Source organism: Vigna unguiculata, chromosome 8 (genome assembly GCF_037176805.1).
Source record: "Vigna unguiculata cultivar grain cowpea cultivar isolate G323 ecotype 2 chromosome 8, ASM3717680v1, whole genome shotgun sequence".
NCBI lineage: Eukaryota > Viridiplantae > Streptophyta > Magnoliopsida > Fabales > Fabaceae > Vigna > Vigna unguiculata.
Window position 1 is genome coordinate 36437538 of NC_140799.1, and position 17753 is coordinate 36455290.

Sequence of the window (17753 nt, forward strand, 5' to 3'; positions counted from 1 at the left end):
AATACAAATATAACATATACTACAAACCCTAGAGAGGTGTAATAACAAATCTTGAAGCAATTAATCAGCACCGTCATTCTTAGATCAAACGGTGGGAGAAGGCCAAACTCTCGTACTTATCACTGCCACCATCTTCACACTCGCAGTCTCGCCACTGTTTCTGTTTCGTTTCTAACATGGACCAACACATCGTCGATCTTCCGCGTTCGTTCTCTTCACTCTAAAGTCCGATCTTCATTCTGATTCCCACATAACAAAATAATCACAAAACTCACCAATAAAGTTGAAGTTTTTTTCTCTATTCAACTCTCATAACTCCTGTTACTGAAGCCTGTAACCCAAAAATAAGAGAAAAAACAAACCTTGTATTTTGGGTTTTTGGATTTGCAACTGTTCAGACCAGAGCAGTTTCAAACCAGTTTTGAGTTTTTTGGTTGAGTTATTGTATGTGTTTGTTTGTTTTGTTAGTAAAACTTTGTTGTGCGGTGTAATGGTGAGTGACAGTTACGGTAAGATGATGTCTGATGTGGCAATTCGATCGATGTTGAAGAAAGGTGAATACACAGGCGGCGAAGATTTAGGGGTTCTGAGAGAGAGGGAACTCGCTCGGTTGCGAAGTGGGTCGGCCCCTCCGACTGTGGAGGGGTCCTTGACGGCGGTGGGAGGGTTGTTTGAGGGGTCTCCGGCTGCGCCAGGTTATGGTGGCAGAAGGGGTTTTGGGAGCGAGGAAGAGCTTCGGGCTGATCCCAATTACGCCAATTATTATTACTCTAATGTGAATCTGAACCCGCGCTTGCCGCCTCCGCTGGCCTCGAAGGAGGACTGGCGGTTCGTGCAGCGGTTGAGGGGTGGTTCTAAGGTGGGCGGTGTTGGGGATAGGAGGATGACCAGTGATGATGGTGGAATTGAAGGAGGTGATAACAACCCTTTGTTTTCTGTGCACCCTGGTGGGTTTGGTGTGAAGGAAGAGGGTGGTTTGAAGCACCGCAAAGGCGGCCCAGAATGGAGTGGTGATGATGGGTTGATCGGGTTGCCGGCATTAGGTCTAGGGAGTAGGCAGAAGAGCATCGCAGAACTGTTTCAGGTGAGAGTTTTGTTATGTTTGTAAATTGTAATTTAAGTATTGAATGTGTATTATGTTTTGTTTCTCTAATATTCATATGCATGTTGTTTTACATTAGTTGTTTGGTTATTGATGGTTGGTTGCTTCTCTGATTGAAGGATAAAAGTTTGTGTGTGCGTGTGTGTGTGTGTGAGTGAGTTTGTGTTTATAGGATGGAAAGCAATGCATCACTGTTTCTGGCTATCTGGAAGAACCCTCGGAAGTGAGCCTCCTGAGATTCTACATGCTTAGGTCATTCAACAGTGTGTTCTACCAATGCCTTTGTGACATGGACAAACCATTTTTGTGATCGTGTCTTGTCCTTTTTTCCCTAGTGGTTGGATTATTCACAAACTGCCAACATTGTCAATTACATTTTGAGCTTAGTAACCCATGCTTGGATTATTCATACACTGCCAACATTGTCAACTACATTTTGAGCTTAGTATCCGAGCTTTGGAACTAGGTTGGCTCAAGGATTAGCAGGCAACACGGCCCAAATAATTGGTCTAAATCCAAGAGGGTTCATTGATACATTCATTGGCTTTGTTTTAGGGTTTGATTGAGAGTTGGATTTAAGAGGTCATTTATTTAATGAATTATTAAATTAAAGATTTTTGTTAAAAAATAAAGAATTTTCCTGGTCTTAGAACTCTTTCTCCTCCCCAACATCCCCTAGTGTCGAGTGAGGCAGTATTCTTTTTTGATTAAGCTGAGATGTAGTGATTTGCAATGGAAGTTGTGGATTGTAAATTGATTAATTTTTCGATAGTGGTTCCTCTTATTTCTGTTTTAGTTGGATGCTGTTGTTGACCCTTCTATGCTTACCAGGCAGTGTTTTAGTGGACTATTGAGTCACTCTATCTTTATTGCATATTCTTGGTTTGCTCTGATCAGTTTTGGCTGACTAACCTTTCAGTTTCTAGTTGTGGCTGAATGGTGTGGAGTTGCAATTTTAAGAGCTTGAAATTTAAAATTTTGTCTTTACTAGTTAGTTTTGCAATGAAATGATGTTATTATGTGTGGTTATCATAACTTGTATTATAATTTTATGTCGTTGCATTGTCTCTGATGTTTGTTGCCATACTTTCTTAGCAGGACGAAATAAATAATGCATCATCTGGATCCAAGCACCCTCATAATCTACCTAGCAGTAATTTATTTGATGACATTGCTGAAAAATCTGAAACCCGTGTTGCTTATGTGCATCAAGAACTGAATGCCCTGCGGTCTGGTGGAAATAAGCTAGGCATATCTGCTGCCCAAAATTTTGTTGGTTCGGGACCTCAAACGTATGCTTCCGCCTTAGGTGCCTCCCTATCAAGGAGTAGCACCCCTGACTCTCAGCTTCTACCAAGAGCTGCTAGTCCTTGTCTTCCACCCATTGGTGATGGCAGATCCAGTTCAGCTGATAAAAAAAGTTCTAACAGTCAAAATTTACTCAATGCTGTCTCATCTAATTTAAATGAGTCTGCAGATCTGGCGTCTGCTTTGGCTGGTATGAATTTATCCACAAAAGATATAATAGATGATGAAAAACATTCCCAGTCATCTAGGCACAATGAAGATTATACTCATAGTTTTAAACAGCAGCCTGATTCCTTGGCTTTTCAACGTCATTCTGCTACCCAATCCCACTTAAAAGTGAATAAAGTCAGCAGTTTTGGATTGGATCTGAATAAATCGTCAGGGTATGCAGATGAACAGCTAGAACCCCATAAGGCTGGTGGAATTTCTGTTAACACGCATTTGAAAGGACATTCTACACCAACTTATACTAGCAGAGGTAGTTCACCTGCTCACTATCAGAATGTTGAAGATATCTCATATCCAAACTATGGCATGAATGGATATAATGTTAATCCTCCATCACCATCCATGATGACAGGCCAGCTTGGGAGTGGGAATTTGCCTCCTTTCTTCGAAAATGCTGCTGTTGCTGCATCTGCACTAGGATTGAATGCTATGGACTCTAGAGCACTGGGAAGAGGTGCAACTTTAGGACCTTTATTGGCTGCAACTGAATTACAAAATTCTAGCAGGCTTGGAAGTCATGCTGCCAGTGGCACTCAACAGTTGCCTTTGATGGACCCTTTGTATCTTCAGTATCTGAGATCGGGGGATGTTGCTTCTGCTGCACAGATTGCTGCGCTTAAGGAATCAGTGATAAATAGGGAATGCACAGATTTACTTGGCCTCCAAAAAGCTTATGTTGAGTCTTTGATTGCTCCCCAAAATTCACATTTCAATGTTCCATACCTTGGTAAATCAGCTACCTTGAGCCCTAATTCTTTTGGAAATCCTTCGTATGGTCTGGCCACATCATATCCAGGGAGCCCACTGGCTGGTTCCCTTTTCCCTAACTCCCTCTATGGACCGGGTAGTCCAATGAACCAAAGTGAACGAAATATGCGTTTGTCTGGGATGAGGAATGTGGCGGGGGGGTTCATGGGAGCTTGGCATTCAGACACAGTTGGTAGCTTAGAAGAGAATTTTGCATCTTCCTTGCTTGATGAATTCAAAAGTAATAAGACCAAATGTTTTGAACTTTCAGAAATTGCTGGGCATGTTGTTGAATTCAGGTACATACTGGTGATCTACTTTGGTTTGCTTCTTCAGATTTAATATTTAGCTAACTTGTTTTCATATTCTTTCTTAAACAGTGCTGATCAGTATGGAAGCCGATTTATACAACAGAAACTTGAGACAGCCTCGATGGAAGAGAAAAACATGGTTTTCCATGAAATCATGCCACAAGCACTTTCTCTAATGACTGATGTCTTCGGTAATTATGTGATTCAGAAGGTACTTTGATATTTTCTTTGCTATATATGGAATCTCGCTATATTTTCAATTTTCAACTTGTATAGTGTATTTTTTTCATAATTGTTTGTTATGTACAAAGGGTATCAAATTCATCATTTAAAGCAAAAAACTATGAATTCATTGTATACATGTCTAACAAATTGCTATTCGTGTTTAGTTTTTTGAACATGGAACAGCAGCACAAATAAGGGAACTGGCCGATCAGCTTACGGGTCATGTGCTGACCCTGAGTCTTCAAATGTATGGCTGTCGGGTTATCCAGAAGGTCTGCATATTAATTTATCTACCTTATGACTGTTTACATAATTATATACTGTGTTTTTTTATCATTATACAAATTCTGCTGTTTTAAGTGTTGGATTGAAGTTTGTTATGCGGTAGTCAATCATGCTGTCAGTTCTTGCCCTCGACAGTTAGGCATAGTATCACATTTGGTTATCACAATAATAGTTGCTGTGATTGCAGTAAAATTGTGGCTGCAACAGCTGCCACAATGTAATGTAGGCAAAATCTCCGTCCCTTGGTCTGCTCCTGCCTTGGGTTAGGATTTTCCAACCAACCCAGCATGTTTCCCTGCCAAGACCTGCCATTGGTGTTTGGTTGTGTTTCATCTGCAGCTTCTTAAAGAAGCTGTATCCCTTTTGTAGAGATGATACTGTTATTTAAGGTTTTATGAACTAATACTATCGATTAACCAGCTTGTAATACCCCCACCATTAAATGCTTCTATTTGCTTAAAGATGAAAGCATTAACTATTCTTCTGAATTTTATATAATAATTGTTTTACTTTTCATTCAATACATTTTAAATTTGATTCCTTATTATACTCAGGGCACTTGTTAGTAATTCCTTTAATATTTTTTTCCCAGTGGAAAATGAACCTATTCAGAAAGAAGATATCATTGTCCTTTTCTGTTGGTAGTTGGCAATGTTGTCTTACTTCAGTAATAGTAATAAGTAATAACTCCTTTCTTTTTATTCGTGGTTTGTTTGGTTGTGCTTTTAAGACTTGTTATTACTATCAGTGCTATACATTGTTCAAAACATTCTAACTAATGGAATGGTGATTTTGTTTTAAAGTATTGGAACATTCTTTATTGTTTTTTTTAATTTACGATACAAAACTTTAAAGGATTATTAATGTTGAAATAGTAACGACGAATGTATAACACTTTTAGTGCTTTTTGAGCTTTGAACTGTTACTAGAGCTGCATTTACACTTGCTTTCTTGTTAATAAGAGATACCATGTTGAAGGGTTGTCTAGGCACCCTGTTGAAATAATCACAACGAGCTCCACTTTTATTTTTATTTGATTTATCTTTGCAGGTATGTTTTCCCCAACATTTCCCATTTTACTTCTTGGGTTGGAGTGTGTTTGGGAGCAACCTGAGTCTTCTAATTATTTTTTCATCATCTTAATGTCAGGAAAGCTATGGTTTCTTTTCTAATAGTTTTGTTGACTTGACTGTCTATGAGGTTTTAAGTGAGAAAAATATATTGGGTGTTATTATTATTTTCTTTTTTTTTTATATTTGTGGGTACTCAAATAGCAGTCTTATAAAGGGTGACACGATAGATCCAACAAATCTCGTTAAGATAGATTTTGATATCAAGTTAAAAAGTAAAGAATTATTTTATTGATGTCAATCATTCAAATTACATTCTCATTGTCTTTGTTTGTAATAACCAAACTTTAAAAAGGGATAAAAATGCAGTGTAATAAATAGGAAGATTATGAAGATATTTTTTCCTATTACTATGGAGATATTGAGAATATTTTTTATCCTACTAAATTTTTATTTACAGCAATATGTAATTGCTTATTTTGTGTGTGAAACTGATATTGTCTTGTTATTAATGCTTTGAATTTAGGGTGCTGTTGTGATTTATGTGGGTTAATGGTAAAGTCAAGAGTTATTCATTTTGTTTTTCTCTTTTAAATTCTGTAGGCTATTGAAGTTGTTGATATGGATCAGCAGACTAAAATGGTTACAGAGTTGGATGGTCATATCATGCGTTGTGTACGTGATCAAAATGGAAATCATGTCATCCAGAAATGTATTGAATGTGTACCAGAGGATGCAATCCATTTTATTGTTTCAACGTTTTATGATCAGGTTGTGACATTGTCAACTCATCCTTATGGTTGCCGCGTTATACAGGTTAACTGTTGCCTCTCGTGCATTTGTGTAAAAAACATAGCTGGATTGCTAGTTTGTAAGATCAACATAATAGTTCTAAACTCGTCATATTTCAAATGTGCAGAGAGTCTTGGAGTACTGCCATGATACAAAAACACAACAGATTATGATGGATGAAATTTTGCAATCTGTGTGTATGTTAGCTCAAGACCAATATGGAAATTATGTTGTGCAGGTTTGTTGCATTTCATTTTGGTTTTTGCTTATTATCCGATGGTCACTGCTTGTGATTTTGTTCTCTAATTGAAGGTCTGCACCTTCCAATGCTCAAAGACCCAATTCTCTCACAAATGACAAGACACTGTCTTTTCTATCTCTCTCTTATTTATAGGAAATATGAGTTTTTTCTTTTCTGTCTCAACAAACTGACAGATTTTAGCAATTAAGCAACAAGCTTTCTCCCAAATTACCTACAGACTTCTACTATGCATTTTTGCTGATGACTTTTTTTTTTTCAATTACCTCTTTAGATTTCAGTCATTGCCTTCAGTTCAATTTTTTTTTATGCTTGGTTAAATTTTGCAGCATGTGCTGGAGCATGGCAAACCTTATGAACGTTCAGCTATAATCAAAGAATTAACTGGGCAAATAGTGCAGATGAGCCAGCAGAAGTTTGCCTCTAATGTTATAGAAAAGTGCCTTACCTTTGGAACTCCTGCCGAGCGACAAGTCCTTGTGAATGAGATGCTTGGTTCCACTTATGAAAACGAGCCCCTGCAGGTTTGTGCACGAACTATGTACTGATCTCTTGTCATGCATTATGCTTCTTTTAGCAATCTTTCCTTATCTCCTGCTGAAAGTAGAACTTGAAGTATTTTATACTATTTTGAATATTTTTGCCCTTTTTCACTCTGTCCATTTTATCATTTACTTCATTCAATAAGATTTTTCGTTGTTCTGGTTGTTAGGAGTTTAAGGAAATATGCTTCGTGTGAAGTTAGTTTGGATTGCTGAAGCAAATCATAGGTTCTGGTGTTTACTAGCTCATCTTGTTTTTGTTGTCGATGTGCTACGTCACCTTTTTCTTCATGAAAGATCCATTGCAGTACAAATTAGGCCTCCCTATTTTCTACCTTATTAAAGACTCCCGTAAGCTATTTGCTTCATAGCTTCACCCCTCCACTATCTCCTATGAAAATATGTTGCTGTCTGAGATGTCATTGAAATGTCAAATAGATAGGGGCGGGAGGAGGGTTGGTGGTGATGCCAAGAGTAGGATAGGTCCCTCCTTCCCCTTTAAACGTTACATGTTTCTAAAATGTCACTGATATATACCCTTTTCTTAGTGCCCTCCTTCCCCTGATAATTTGTTCTATGCTTTTACATCCTAAATTTTTCCCCACTTCTTTATCCATGGTGATGTGGAGTAATAAATCCAGTGTACAATCATACACTCAATATATTAAATTAAGCTTTGAAAGTACTTGCCTTAAAAGTAATTCAGTTTCCAGGGCCCACTTTTATTTTGTCATTGTCAATTTATGGTCTTGATTTGAACATTAGTCGACTTACCAGTTTGGTTCACCAGTTTAGTCTTGTACTCAATAAAATGATGGTTTCTCATGTTGTGATTATGACTTGACCGTGTTGTAAAAATAGCCAGGTTGGTCTTATTCCAAAAAGTAAGTTTAGTTTAAGTTTTGTACTGCCATTTTTTGTGTTTAATATTAATTGATCTTTTTGTGTTGTTTAGTCATTTATCTACTTTTCTCATATATTGCCTGTATGTTTTTAGATTATGATGAAGGATCAGTTTGCAAACTACGTTGTACAGAAAGTGCTGGAAACCTGTGATGACCAGCAGCTTGAGCTAATCCTTAATCGAATAAAGGTTCACCTGAATGCCTTGAAGAAATATACCTATGGGAAGCACATTGTTGCCCGTGTAGAGAAATTGGTTGCTGCTGGGGGTATATTTTCTATCTCAAATTTACTTTTCATTTTTGCTCTTATTTATCTATTACTACAATTGCGTCAAGTAGGCTCATACATTCACAAAACTCGTATAATACTTAATTTTCTTTCCTTTTAAAGACTGTACTCTGTTTTGATTAAGCAGTACAGTTCCTAGAAAATTTGTTTTTGGACTAACGTGGCATTTTTTCTTTACAAAAATTTACCTGTGTATATAGCAGTTTTTGTTTGAAAAAAGTTATTCAACCGTGAGGTTTGGTAATTTTCTTGTACAAACTTTTTATTCAATCAACTACCATATGAAGTAGGGGTGATATATCACGTCTTGTTTTTACAATTGATGAGTCTATCTTTAATTACTGTATGCAAACAAGATGAATGACTTTCACTTGCCAAAGGATGTCTAAAATATAGGCTTCTGAGTGCACTTCTATCTAATGAATTGAATGAAGTGGCTACTATTTGACATTTTGCATGTATTATCTATCTTTAGATGTTATTTGATTGTGTGCACTTAAGTCAATTTTGTTTGTTATGCAGAGAGGAGGATTAGTATTCTGACTCTAAATCCTGCACAGATGGTATAGAGAATGTACAGCTAACTGAGGATAATAGAAGCACCTGCTCTTTTTTCTTTTCATGTGGTATTGCTAATGGCCCTGTCTGTATTCAGGTAGTGAATTAATAAATTAGTTCTACTTGAAATTGTACATTTGTTAGTGTGAGGATAATACAGCTAGAATCAGGTTATAGCCGAGGCTGAAGCTCAGGCTTGGTACTGTTAATGGCCTTGCCCTGCCTGATTCTCTCTCATGCGGCAGGGATATATAATATTATTTATGAGCTAGTTTTCATGTTGTAAAGGGAGGTGATGACTGTACAAATTTTACTAGGTTATCAGAGTCCTTGTATTCGGGATCACCAAATGTTTTGACATATGAGGCTTTTCTTTTTGCCCTATGTTAACCTTTTCTTCTATCCCTCCACATTTTTGCCTCTTGCTTCAATTTTTCTTCCCATTTCTTTCTCTTGTTTTTCTTATATGTTCTTCAATTCTAATCTACTGCACTGTGTTCCTGGTTTTTCTCCAAAGTTAGCTATGTATTGAATGTGTTTTCTTTGTATGAGTTCTCCATTTTAACAATAAGATTGTGGTCAAAACTTGTTTGCCAAAAGCAAAATATGTGAATTTAAATTAATTAATCTGAAATATGTGTAAAAGATGCCACCGTTTCAAACATTCAAAACTTGCTTCATTTTTTGGTGACCTGTTTGCGTTGACATATAAATGAGATAATAATATAACAGAGCACATCGTCGTGGAGATGAAACATTGGATTTGTAACAACTTTTGAGAGAACCTCTACTTTGGTATTTATGTTGCTTTTTTCCTTGCAATGTGAAACAAAAGAAGGGAAATTCCCAATCTGTCTCCATCAAGCATATTTCTTTTTGTTTTCCTAAATGATCTTGAAAATAGAAACCAAACATTATCAAATATGTCATATTGTTCACTTAGTATCTGAACTGTAAAGAGAAGTAAAGTGTTGGATGTTTGTTGGACATAAACAAGGAAAACAGAAGAAGAATGTTTGGTCTTGCATCCTGTGTTGTTCCAACTTAAGTGCCTATAGATACTTGAGTTGACCTGGTCAATTCACTGCTGATTAAGATACTTTAGAGGCCTGCCAATTAAGCTACATTTTGTTAATGAACACAGAACAGCATGCATTATGCCTTCTTCATTAAGAAAAATCCCTACACTCACAATGTAATTTTTTTACATCTTTGTCCAATTAAGTTTCATAAAGTAAAATATTTTTTTAACATCACTAGCATTACTTAACAATTCATTTTTAGAAGTATTTTGATCATTAAAAAAAGAAGTTAACTTTTGTATGTGTGAAAAAAGAAAAACATTGAAGAATAAAATAGGGATAACAGTCATATTTGAACGCTCTCATTTGACACCCCTTAAAGAAATGTCTCCTTTTTCGTTTGTCATGGTCCATAATAATATAAAATATTATTTTTCCTATGAAATGGGCGTCAAAGACAATTTCGGTGTCAATAATTTGTTTTTCTTCATAAAATGTATAAAAAAATTGTTGAGTGTTAAAATAATAGTACTTGTACATACTGTGGTGATACCATGTTGACTTGCAGTAAAGTTTTGTTTGAATAACTTTTGTGTAATTTGAATTAATATATAATCTATTTTTGAGTAGTGAATAGGTTGATTTTAGTTGGTAGAAAGAAGTGATTTAAAGAAAGGCGAAAGGAATAATGAATGAGAGAAGAAAGCATAAGTAAGCATTGCATGTGCATGAGGGGAAGATAGAAGAAGAGTGAGAGAGAAAGAAGCAGAAAGGATCCTTTTTTACCTGTCTTGATGATGAGTGGAGTTGTAACTGGGGATTGGAACACGACCAGACTCTATATGCTTAAGGTCTTCGACAAGGATTTCATAGTGCTTCTTAACTTCCTCAACAGATTTATCACCAACTATTCTGGCTATGTTCTGCCATCGATCTGGGGTGTCTTCATCGTACAAGGCAAGTGCGCTTTCGAATTGCTTGTTCTGCATGCGTGTCCAAGAAGAAGAGTTATGGTTGTTGGTGTTGTTGTTGTTGGTGTTGTTGGTGTGGAGAGAGGTTGAAGCCATGAGTGGAAGAGGAAGAAAGGAAGGAAGGTTAATTAGGGTATGTTTGCATGCAATTTGGAAATAGAGAAAGTGAATTAAGTTAAGATGGGGTTGGAATGGCTTATAAAAAGGTGAAAGGATTGGTGGATCATGCTTAGATGTGACCTCTAAATGTAAATGTAGAGTGGGACAACATACAGCTAGACTCTTGTGATACACAAAACGCTTTTCACAAATTAACTTCTCTTCTACATACTTTTCAATCTTGTGTTTGTGTATGTGTTGCGTTTGGTAACTTCTTCATGAGATGAGTAAAAGAGTTTACTTCGGTATACAAATAGATTTGTATATATATTCTGAATTATACACAAGTCTCTCATAAAACACGATTATAACGAATTTAATTATATAAGACTAAGAGAACAAAATAATTTTTTTTTTCAAATATTTAGGGTGTGTTCCTTTGGGGGTGTAGATATGGGGAAGAGTGTGAAGATGAATTTGTGTTGATTTAGGTGGATGAATTTGTGTGTGTTTTTTAAGTGAATTAGTGAAAGATTTGATTAATGTGATAGATAAAATAAATTGTAAAAATAGAAAGAATTAGAAAGTTACCAAAATATCTTTGATGAAAAAAGAGAATGATTTTCTAATTTGATGTTATAAAAATAATTATAATTAAATAATACGAATTAAAAAAAATTATATGAAATTTTAAAATAAAAAAAATTAAATTTTTATGAATGTAAAAAAGATTTATACAATTAAATTTTAAAAAAAAGTTATACAATTAAATTTTAAACAAAAGTTATACAAATAAAGTTAAAAAAAAGTTTTAAAACAAAGTTAAAAGAAAAAAAAAACACACACACAACGGTGTCGTAACCGGTATCAAACCCCTTTATGTCATGACACCGGTTACGTAACCGGTGTCATACACCGGTTAGTTAACCGGTGCGCATCTCCTATGGACTACGGGACTTCTTCCCCACCACACACCACCACTTCCTTCACCTAAGTCCGCCACCACAGCACACCACTTCCATCCTCTTCCTCCCCCACCACACCCAAGCACCTCATGTTCTTCTCCATCCATGGATGCACTTAACAAAAGAGTATTTTTGTAATCTCTCACATTATATACGAGTATCACCTCACTTTTACCCAAATCCGCTCTCTCACATCGTTTTAAATCGGACAAAAGGAACGCGGTCAATCTATGATATCCACTCTCCTAAATTACCTCTCACAGTTTCAACCACTCAAAAGAACACTGGATTAGTATTAATTTTAATAAAACTAGAGATGCATACGCATAAGTACGACGTTGAATGTATTGAATATAAGGTTTGTAGATAAAACTGGAACATAAGAGCATGGTTTGGAGACATTAAATTAAAAAAAATAAAATAAAGCTGTGCATAAAAAAATTCGGTCACTTCCAAAGATGGGTTTTTTCATTGATCATGGTTAGAGAGGAAAAATAAAATCTACTCAAATGTAAGGTGAAAAGGAATTTTTTTTTAAAATTTTTTTATTAAGTGTGCTTGAACTTCTCCATATCTGAGACTATTGGATGATTTATATAAAGTTTTTTTTAAAAAAAAAAACATAATTAACATTAATTATTTTGTAAATTAATTTATAGAAAATTCTGTCAAGTTTTTTTTTGAAAAGAAACAGTAGTGAAATTAAGTATTAATAAGTTATAAGAGTTACAACATTTTTAACTCAAGATAATTAGTTTTGTGAGTTTTTTTTTGTTACTCAACAACTTATACTTAACACAAGCAAAATTTTCATGTAATATTATATTTTTATTTTAAATTTTGACATAAATAATTTTAGTTTATATAAAATTTACTTTTTCTTAAAAATCTTATGAAAACAATGTTCATTTTTGCTACGAAATTGGGATGTAGGGTTAACAAACGAGGCGGGGTTACTTTCTATTTTTGTCTCTTTGAATTTTTTATGTTATAAATAATAATAATAATAATAATGATAATAAAAAATAAAATTGTTAGTGTTTATTCATTCAAACGATGATATAGATATTCTTCATACAATAATAGTCTTGGTTACTTGAGAAAATAAAGCCTTTCAGGAATTAAAAAAATTATTTATATATCTAGACAAATTTCTTTTATAAATACAAAAGAATTAAAAATTAAAACCAATTCTTTTATATATTACAATTAACTTGTATATAAATTAAGAAATAGAATCATTATATAAGACTAATAAAAAGTACTTTGATTCTTTTTAATCTAAAATTCGATATGCAAAAGCTGGTCCAAAACCTATTGTAATTGTTGCCAAATTTCTAGAGTCAAATATTCAACTATACTTTGTATTGAAGATTTTAAAGTCTCATTTAAGTAAGTGTAATTTCAAATTTCAAAAGCTAGAAACGGGTATACGTCCAATACCCAGAAACACGTGGGCTAAATTAGATAAAGGAATTATATTATTTTTTCAAATTTTTTTGTGCAATAATTTATATTAAAAGAAAAAAGAGAAAATTTTAGAAAAAAAGGTGATAAAAAAATTATAATGTTTGGCGAATATTGATGTAGATAAGTATAAGATTTAAATGTAAAGGAGACGGTTCCAATATGACAGTTGACGGTGGTCAGCGGTGGCGTGAATCAGAACAGAGCACACAATAACGGAATACGAAAAATGCAATATTTCGAGGAAGGAAGAATGAAAATTTTATATCGTTTCTAAACCTAATATTAAATAAAAATAAGAAAATTGAGGACAAATTTATTGTCTTTATCTTAAGATTTTAAGAATTTATTTTCTTTATCCTAAGATTTTAGTTAAGAGTAGTGTTAATTTTTTAAATTGCGTTTATTTTTATCAGTATTTTAATGCACTTTTATATAAAATATTTATTTTTGAAAAATGATATTGTAGAAATTAAATGATTATATTTTTCCTTTCTTTTCTTCCAATTTTAGAAAAGGTCAGAAATTATTTTGTTTGAAAGTCACATGTATAAGCTCTTTATTTTTAAACAAATCATAATAAAATAATATTTTTATTATATTTTCGTTCATTTATTTTTATTCCGAAGTGATAACATAAATAATCATATTTTCGTTCATTTATAAATAATTTGAGTGAATTACTTGAAATTGTTTGAATTATATGAGTTATTTAAATTATTACCAGTAAATATCATATTTTAAAACATATTTTCTAATATCATAAATTGTTTAAAATAAAAATCACAGTAAATTTTAAAACATATTGCATAGTTTTTAGATATCTGGTTGTGGACAAAAGAACAAAGAATCTGGTGCATTATTCTGCTACGCTCCAGAGGAGGCAGAAACAAGTCATTTCTATTTTAAGGTCATTGACTCACAACACAACACGACAACAAGAGAAGCCATTAATTTTATTTATGGATCAATTCTCCTAAGTTGACAAAACCAAGGTAGCACCAACCAATTGCACACTTTTATTTATTAACAATTAATAACTGCATCTTCAACTCATGCTATGGAATTCAAGATCTAAACATCTCAGTTATTTTCAGCTAAGTCTAAAACTTAATAATATGCCTTGATAAAGCAATGGTGTTCAACATTCTGAATTTCTAGAGGTCAAATTTTACATCACCTCAAACAGAACCTCTAACACATCAACAACAGAAGAAGAACATACAATAATATGTGAACCTTCAAAAGTTCTTCCTAACTTAAGTGAAGACAAAGACAACCATGATGACTATTTCGACGGAGATCACCGAAAAGATATAATATCAATAAAATACAAATTCAAATTACGTATAAAAATATTATATTTAATTTAAAATTTTAAAATAATAAATTTATGAATTTTTATATTTATATAATGTTTAACTTTCTTATTTTTATTTAATGTATGATTTAGAGTTAGACTTTAACACTCAATATTTTCTCACTCAAATACGAATTTTATTTCATTTTTATTTTCCAATTCATCATGATAGTTCATATTTGTTGAACTTTTCATCGGTAAAATTTTCTATACAAAAATTTGTTGAAATTATCACAAAAAATAATCATAAACTCTAATACATTAATAAATCTTTCGAAAAAGAATTACCAAAATACAACGGTAATAAAATATGACCTGACCCGCAAATAATACACTAATCAGATACTAGAATCAACTTTAGAACATGTCATGTAACAAAATTATGATATTATAGCCTTCACTTCCCTTGATATATATTTTTTTTCTCAGTCATTTTAGAAATGCAAGGTAGCTTGGTTCTGAGGATAGATACTCCCTAGTTAGTGTTTGTTGATGTCTACATCATATTGTGTTTTGGCGAATGTGGTGGTGATAGCAGATGTAGTTTGAGTTGGTGTTGATTGAGAAGGTGCCAAGAGAGAAAGGAAAGGAAAGGAAGTAGCCAACAGATTAATTAGTGTATGAGTTGTGAGGTTTTCCAAATCTTTGAAATAAAATCTTGGGATCTTGATTTTGAGCAAAATTCTAAATGCTTGTAGCTGGGTAGCTATAACATGATCCATGTGGCTCTGTCTCTTTCTCTGCACACTTTGTTTGAAGTTAATTCCATGTACCATCTGTCCATTAATTAATTGATGGGTGGACTCATTATCCTTTCTAGCAGTCACTCACGGATAATCAATACTCTACTTCTATACGCATTTACAGGAAAAAAAATCCCCTCTGCCAAACTTCATTTTCCTTCTTCTAGAAAAATGTTATAAGGTGGGTTAAATAAATTTAGAAAGGTGAGAGAAAGGGTAGATTTTACTCTTCCACTGATAAAATATTAACGATTAATATTTATCGAGGTTACATAACATATTGTTAAATTTCTAATGTGTTTATAGAGTTTCAGCAGCATATTATATTCATCTATGGCTCTTCTTTTAACATTCTTTTGTTATTTATTCAAATCGAGGGAGGCTATTGTAGTTTGAAAATAATCTCCCTTTTAAATTTTTAGGTTAATTATATTTTTAGTCTTTAAATTTTAGCATAATTTTAAAATTTGTTTTTGTTTGACTATTTGATACATTTTAATCTCAAACTTTGAAAATAAATAAATATAACCCTTTTAATCCAATTAGGTCAAATTTTGTTGACGCGTCAAACACATTCCATTAGACATTGAGGAGAAAACGTGTTAAAATAATATAAACAACTTAAATACTAGCATGAAATGCATTTGATGCATAAAAAATACTTTAATATAATAGAGTTAAAAGAATTATATTCATTTATTTTTAAAATTTGATTACCAAATTGTATCAAAGTTTAGGATAGAAACTAAAAATATATTTAACCCTAAATTTTTGTAATTATCATTAACCTTTTTCAAATTAAAAAAAGTAACATATATTTTTTAATTTAATAAAATATTTTAAATAAATAATTAATCGTTGACATATTTAATTTTGAATATAATAACAAATAATATAATTTTTTAATTTTGTGAGATTTATTTAAAATTTATTAATAATTAAAATAGTTAAATATATTTTTACTTTTTAATATTCACAAAAATGTGATTATTAGAGAGAAAAATTCTTTAGTAGATTTTACACGTGTTTATTAGAAAATAAATAATGTTCATATGTTATTTTGTACATATTATCTGATACATCAATATATTTATTGAGAATAAATACGATACGTAATATATGTATATTGAAAAATATATAATAATTTTAAAAAACGTTATAAATATATGATTGTTATTGTATAATTTTAAATTAAAACCAAATATATTAAGTTATCAATATAAAAAAATTATAAATTATTATCTTCATAAAAGTACTACTATTTTATACACTAGATTATTCATAAATAGATATTAAATATTAGTAAAATATACTCAAGTATAAAAATAGATACGTGATTCAAATTAAAGTATAAATGCATTAGAGTTTGTATGAAAAACAATTAAATTAAGAAACGAAAACGAACATTTAAATAATTACTTTAACCATTCGCATAGTTAAAACAAAACTAATTTAATTTTTCATCGAACCAAACTCAACTCAAACCAAACTTTTTCATCGAAAAGAATGATAGGTTTAGTTTTTCCAAACTAAACTAATATTTTAATAATGACATTCCCTATCCTTCTTTTAATTTAATATTCGTCTTTTGTATTAATTTCACAATACTAATTTTCCATGTAACACTCATGTTGGTTTTGTCCTATATTTTCCTAATTTGCCATATTTAATATCTATGTTGCATATGATGATCGATGTACCAATACAATGCAGTATAATGTCATTAGTGGACCATTAAGTCTCTTAAGTATGCAATAAAAAAATTTGATCTTTAAATTCATGCATTTTGAAAAAAACTAGTTGAGAATTTACAGAGGTTAATCTCTTGAGCATAATTGAAAGTCTTAAAAGAACAAATGACTTTTCGTGAAGGATCATCAACATTCACCCAAAAAAAGAAAAAGAAAAGATAGAGTGATGCGTGTCGTATTTTGCATTGTTGAACATTGGAATGTATTCGGTCTTGGTAGTTTGGAGGAAGAGATAAAGATTGGTTGTCACTTCATGAAACCGTTTGATAATTGAGAAAGTTTCCAAACAGAGAAGAAGAGATATGATGTCACCGACTCCGTACATATACTTTTGTGGAAGAACTAACCACTTTCTTTCATTCATTCATATCATATTAAGTAATCTATTAATGCTTCTGCATCTCTGCTTTACCATTCACTAATCTTCCACACTTTGCGTGTCTAATGCATGTGCCGTGCAACTCAGGCCGTGAGATTTTGAACGATTTTCTAAACACAAACTTGGGTGATACCATAAAGTGTTAGGAGATTGCCTCAACCCAAAGATATCTAAATGATGGCTACAAAAGCAAAGCAGTGTTGTTGAATTAATGATAAGAAAAGGAAGTTTGTGGTGATTAGAAAAAGTTAGATACAAGTACTAGACATATAATTTTCTCTTTGAGAAAACGTTTCTGGTTTGGCGAGTGGTCCTTCCTAATATGTTGGAGTGTGATGACAAAAGTTAAAATGTTGATAACAATGGTGGTGGTGG

General features: G+C 32.7%; 2 protein-coding genes across 3 annotated transcripts; one reads left to right on the forward strand and one right to left on the reverse strand.

The window, feature by feature from the left end:
• Positions 1-52: 52 nt before the first annotated feature.
• On the forward strand, positions 53-9031 carry LOC114193097 (pumilio homolog 1-like). Of its 2 annotated transcripts, none has more exons than XM_028082794.2 (9): positions 53-1084; positions 2198-3684; positions 3766-3907; positions 4086-4193; positions 5880-6092; positions 6196-6306; positions 6657-6851; positions 7867-8041; positions 8586-9031. In XM_028082794.2, exons 1-9 carry the CDS (start codon positions 491-493, stop codon positions 8630-8632), a joined length of 3072 nt encoding a protein of 1023 aa, XP_027938595.2. In that variant the 5' UTR covers positions 53-490; the 3' UTR covers positions 8633-9031. The 2 variants fall into 2 exon arrangements, with proteins under 2 accessions (XP_027938595.2, XP_027938596.2); XM_028082795.2 differs by having other exon boundaries at positions 2201-3684.
• A 442-nt stretch (positions 9032-9473) lies between these two features.
• Positions 9474-10789, reverse strand: LOC114193098 (protein RADIALIS-like 4). The gene is made up of 2 exons (XM_028082797.2): positions 10430-10789; positions 9474-9730 (listed from the first exon to the last, which is right to left on the reverse strand). Exons 1-2 carry the CDS (start codon positions 10708-10710, stop codon positions 9703-9705), a joined length of 309 nt encoding a protein of 102 aa, XP_027938598.2. The 5' UTR covers positions 10711-10789; the 3' UTR covers positions 9474-9702.
• Positions 10790-17753: the final 6964 nt, after the last annotated feature.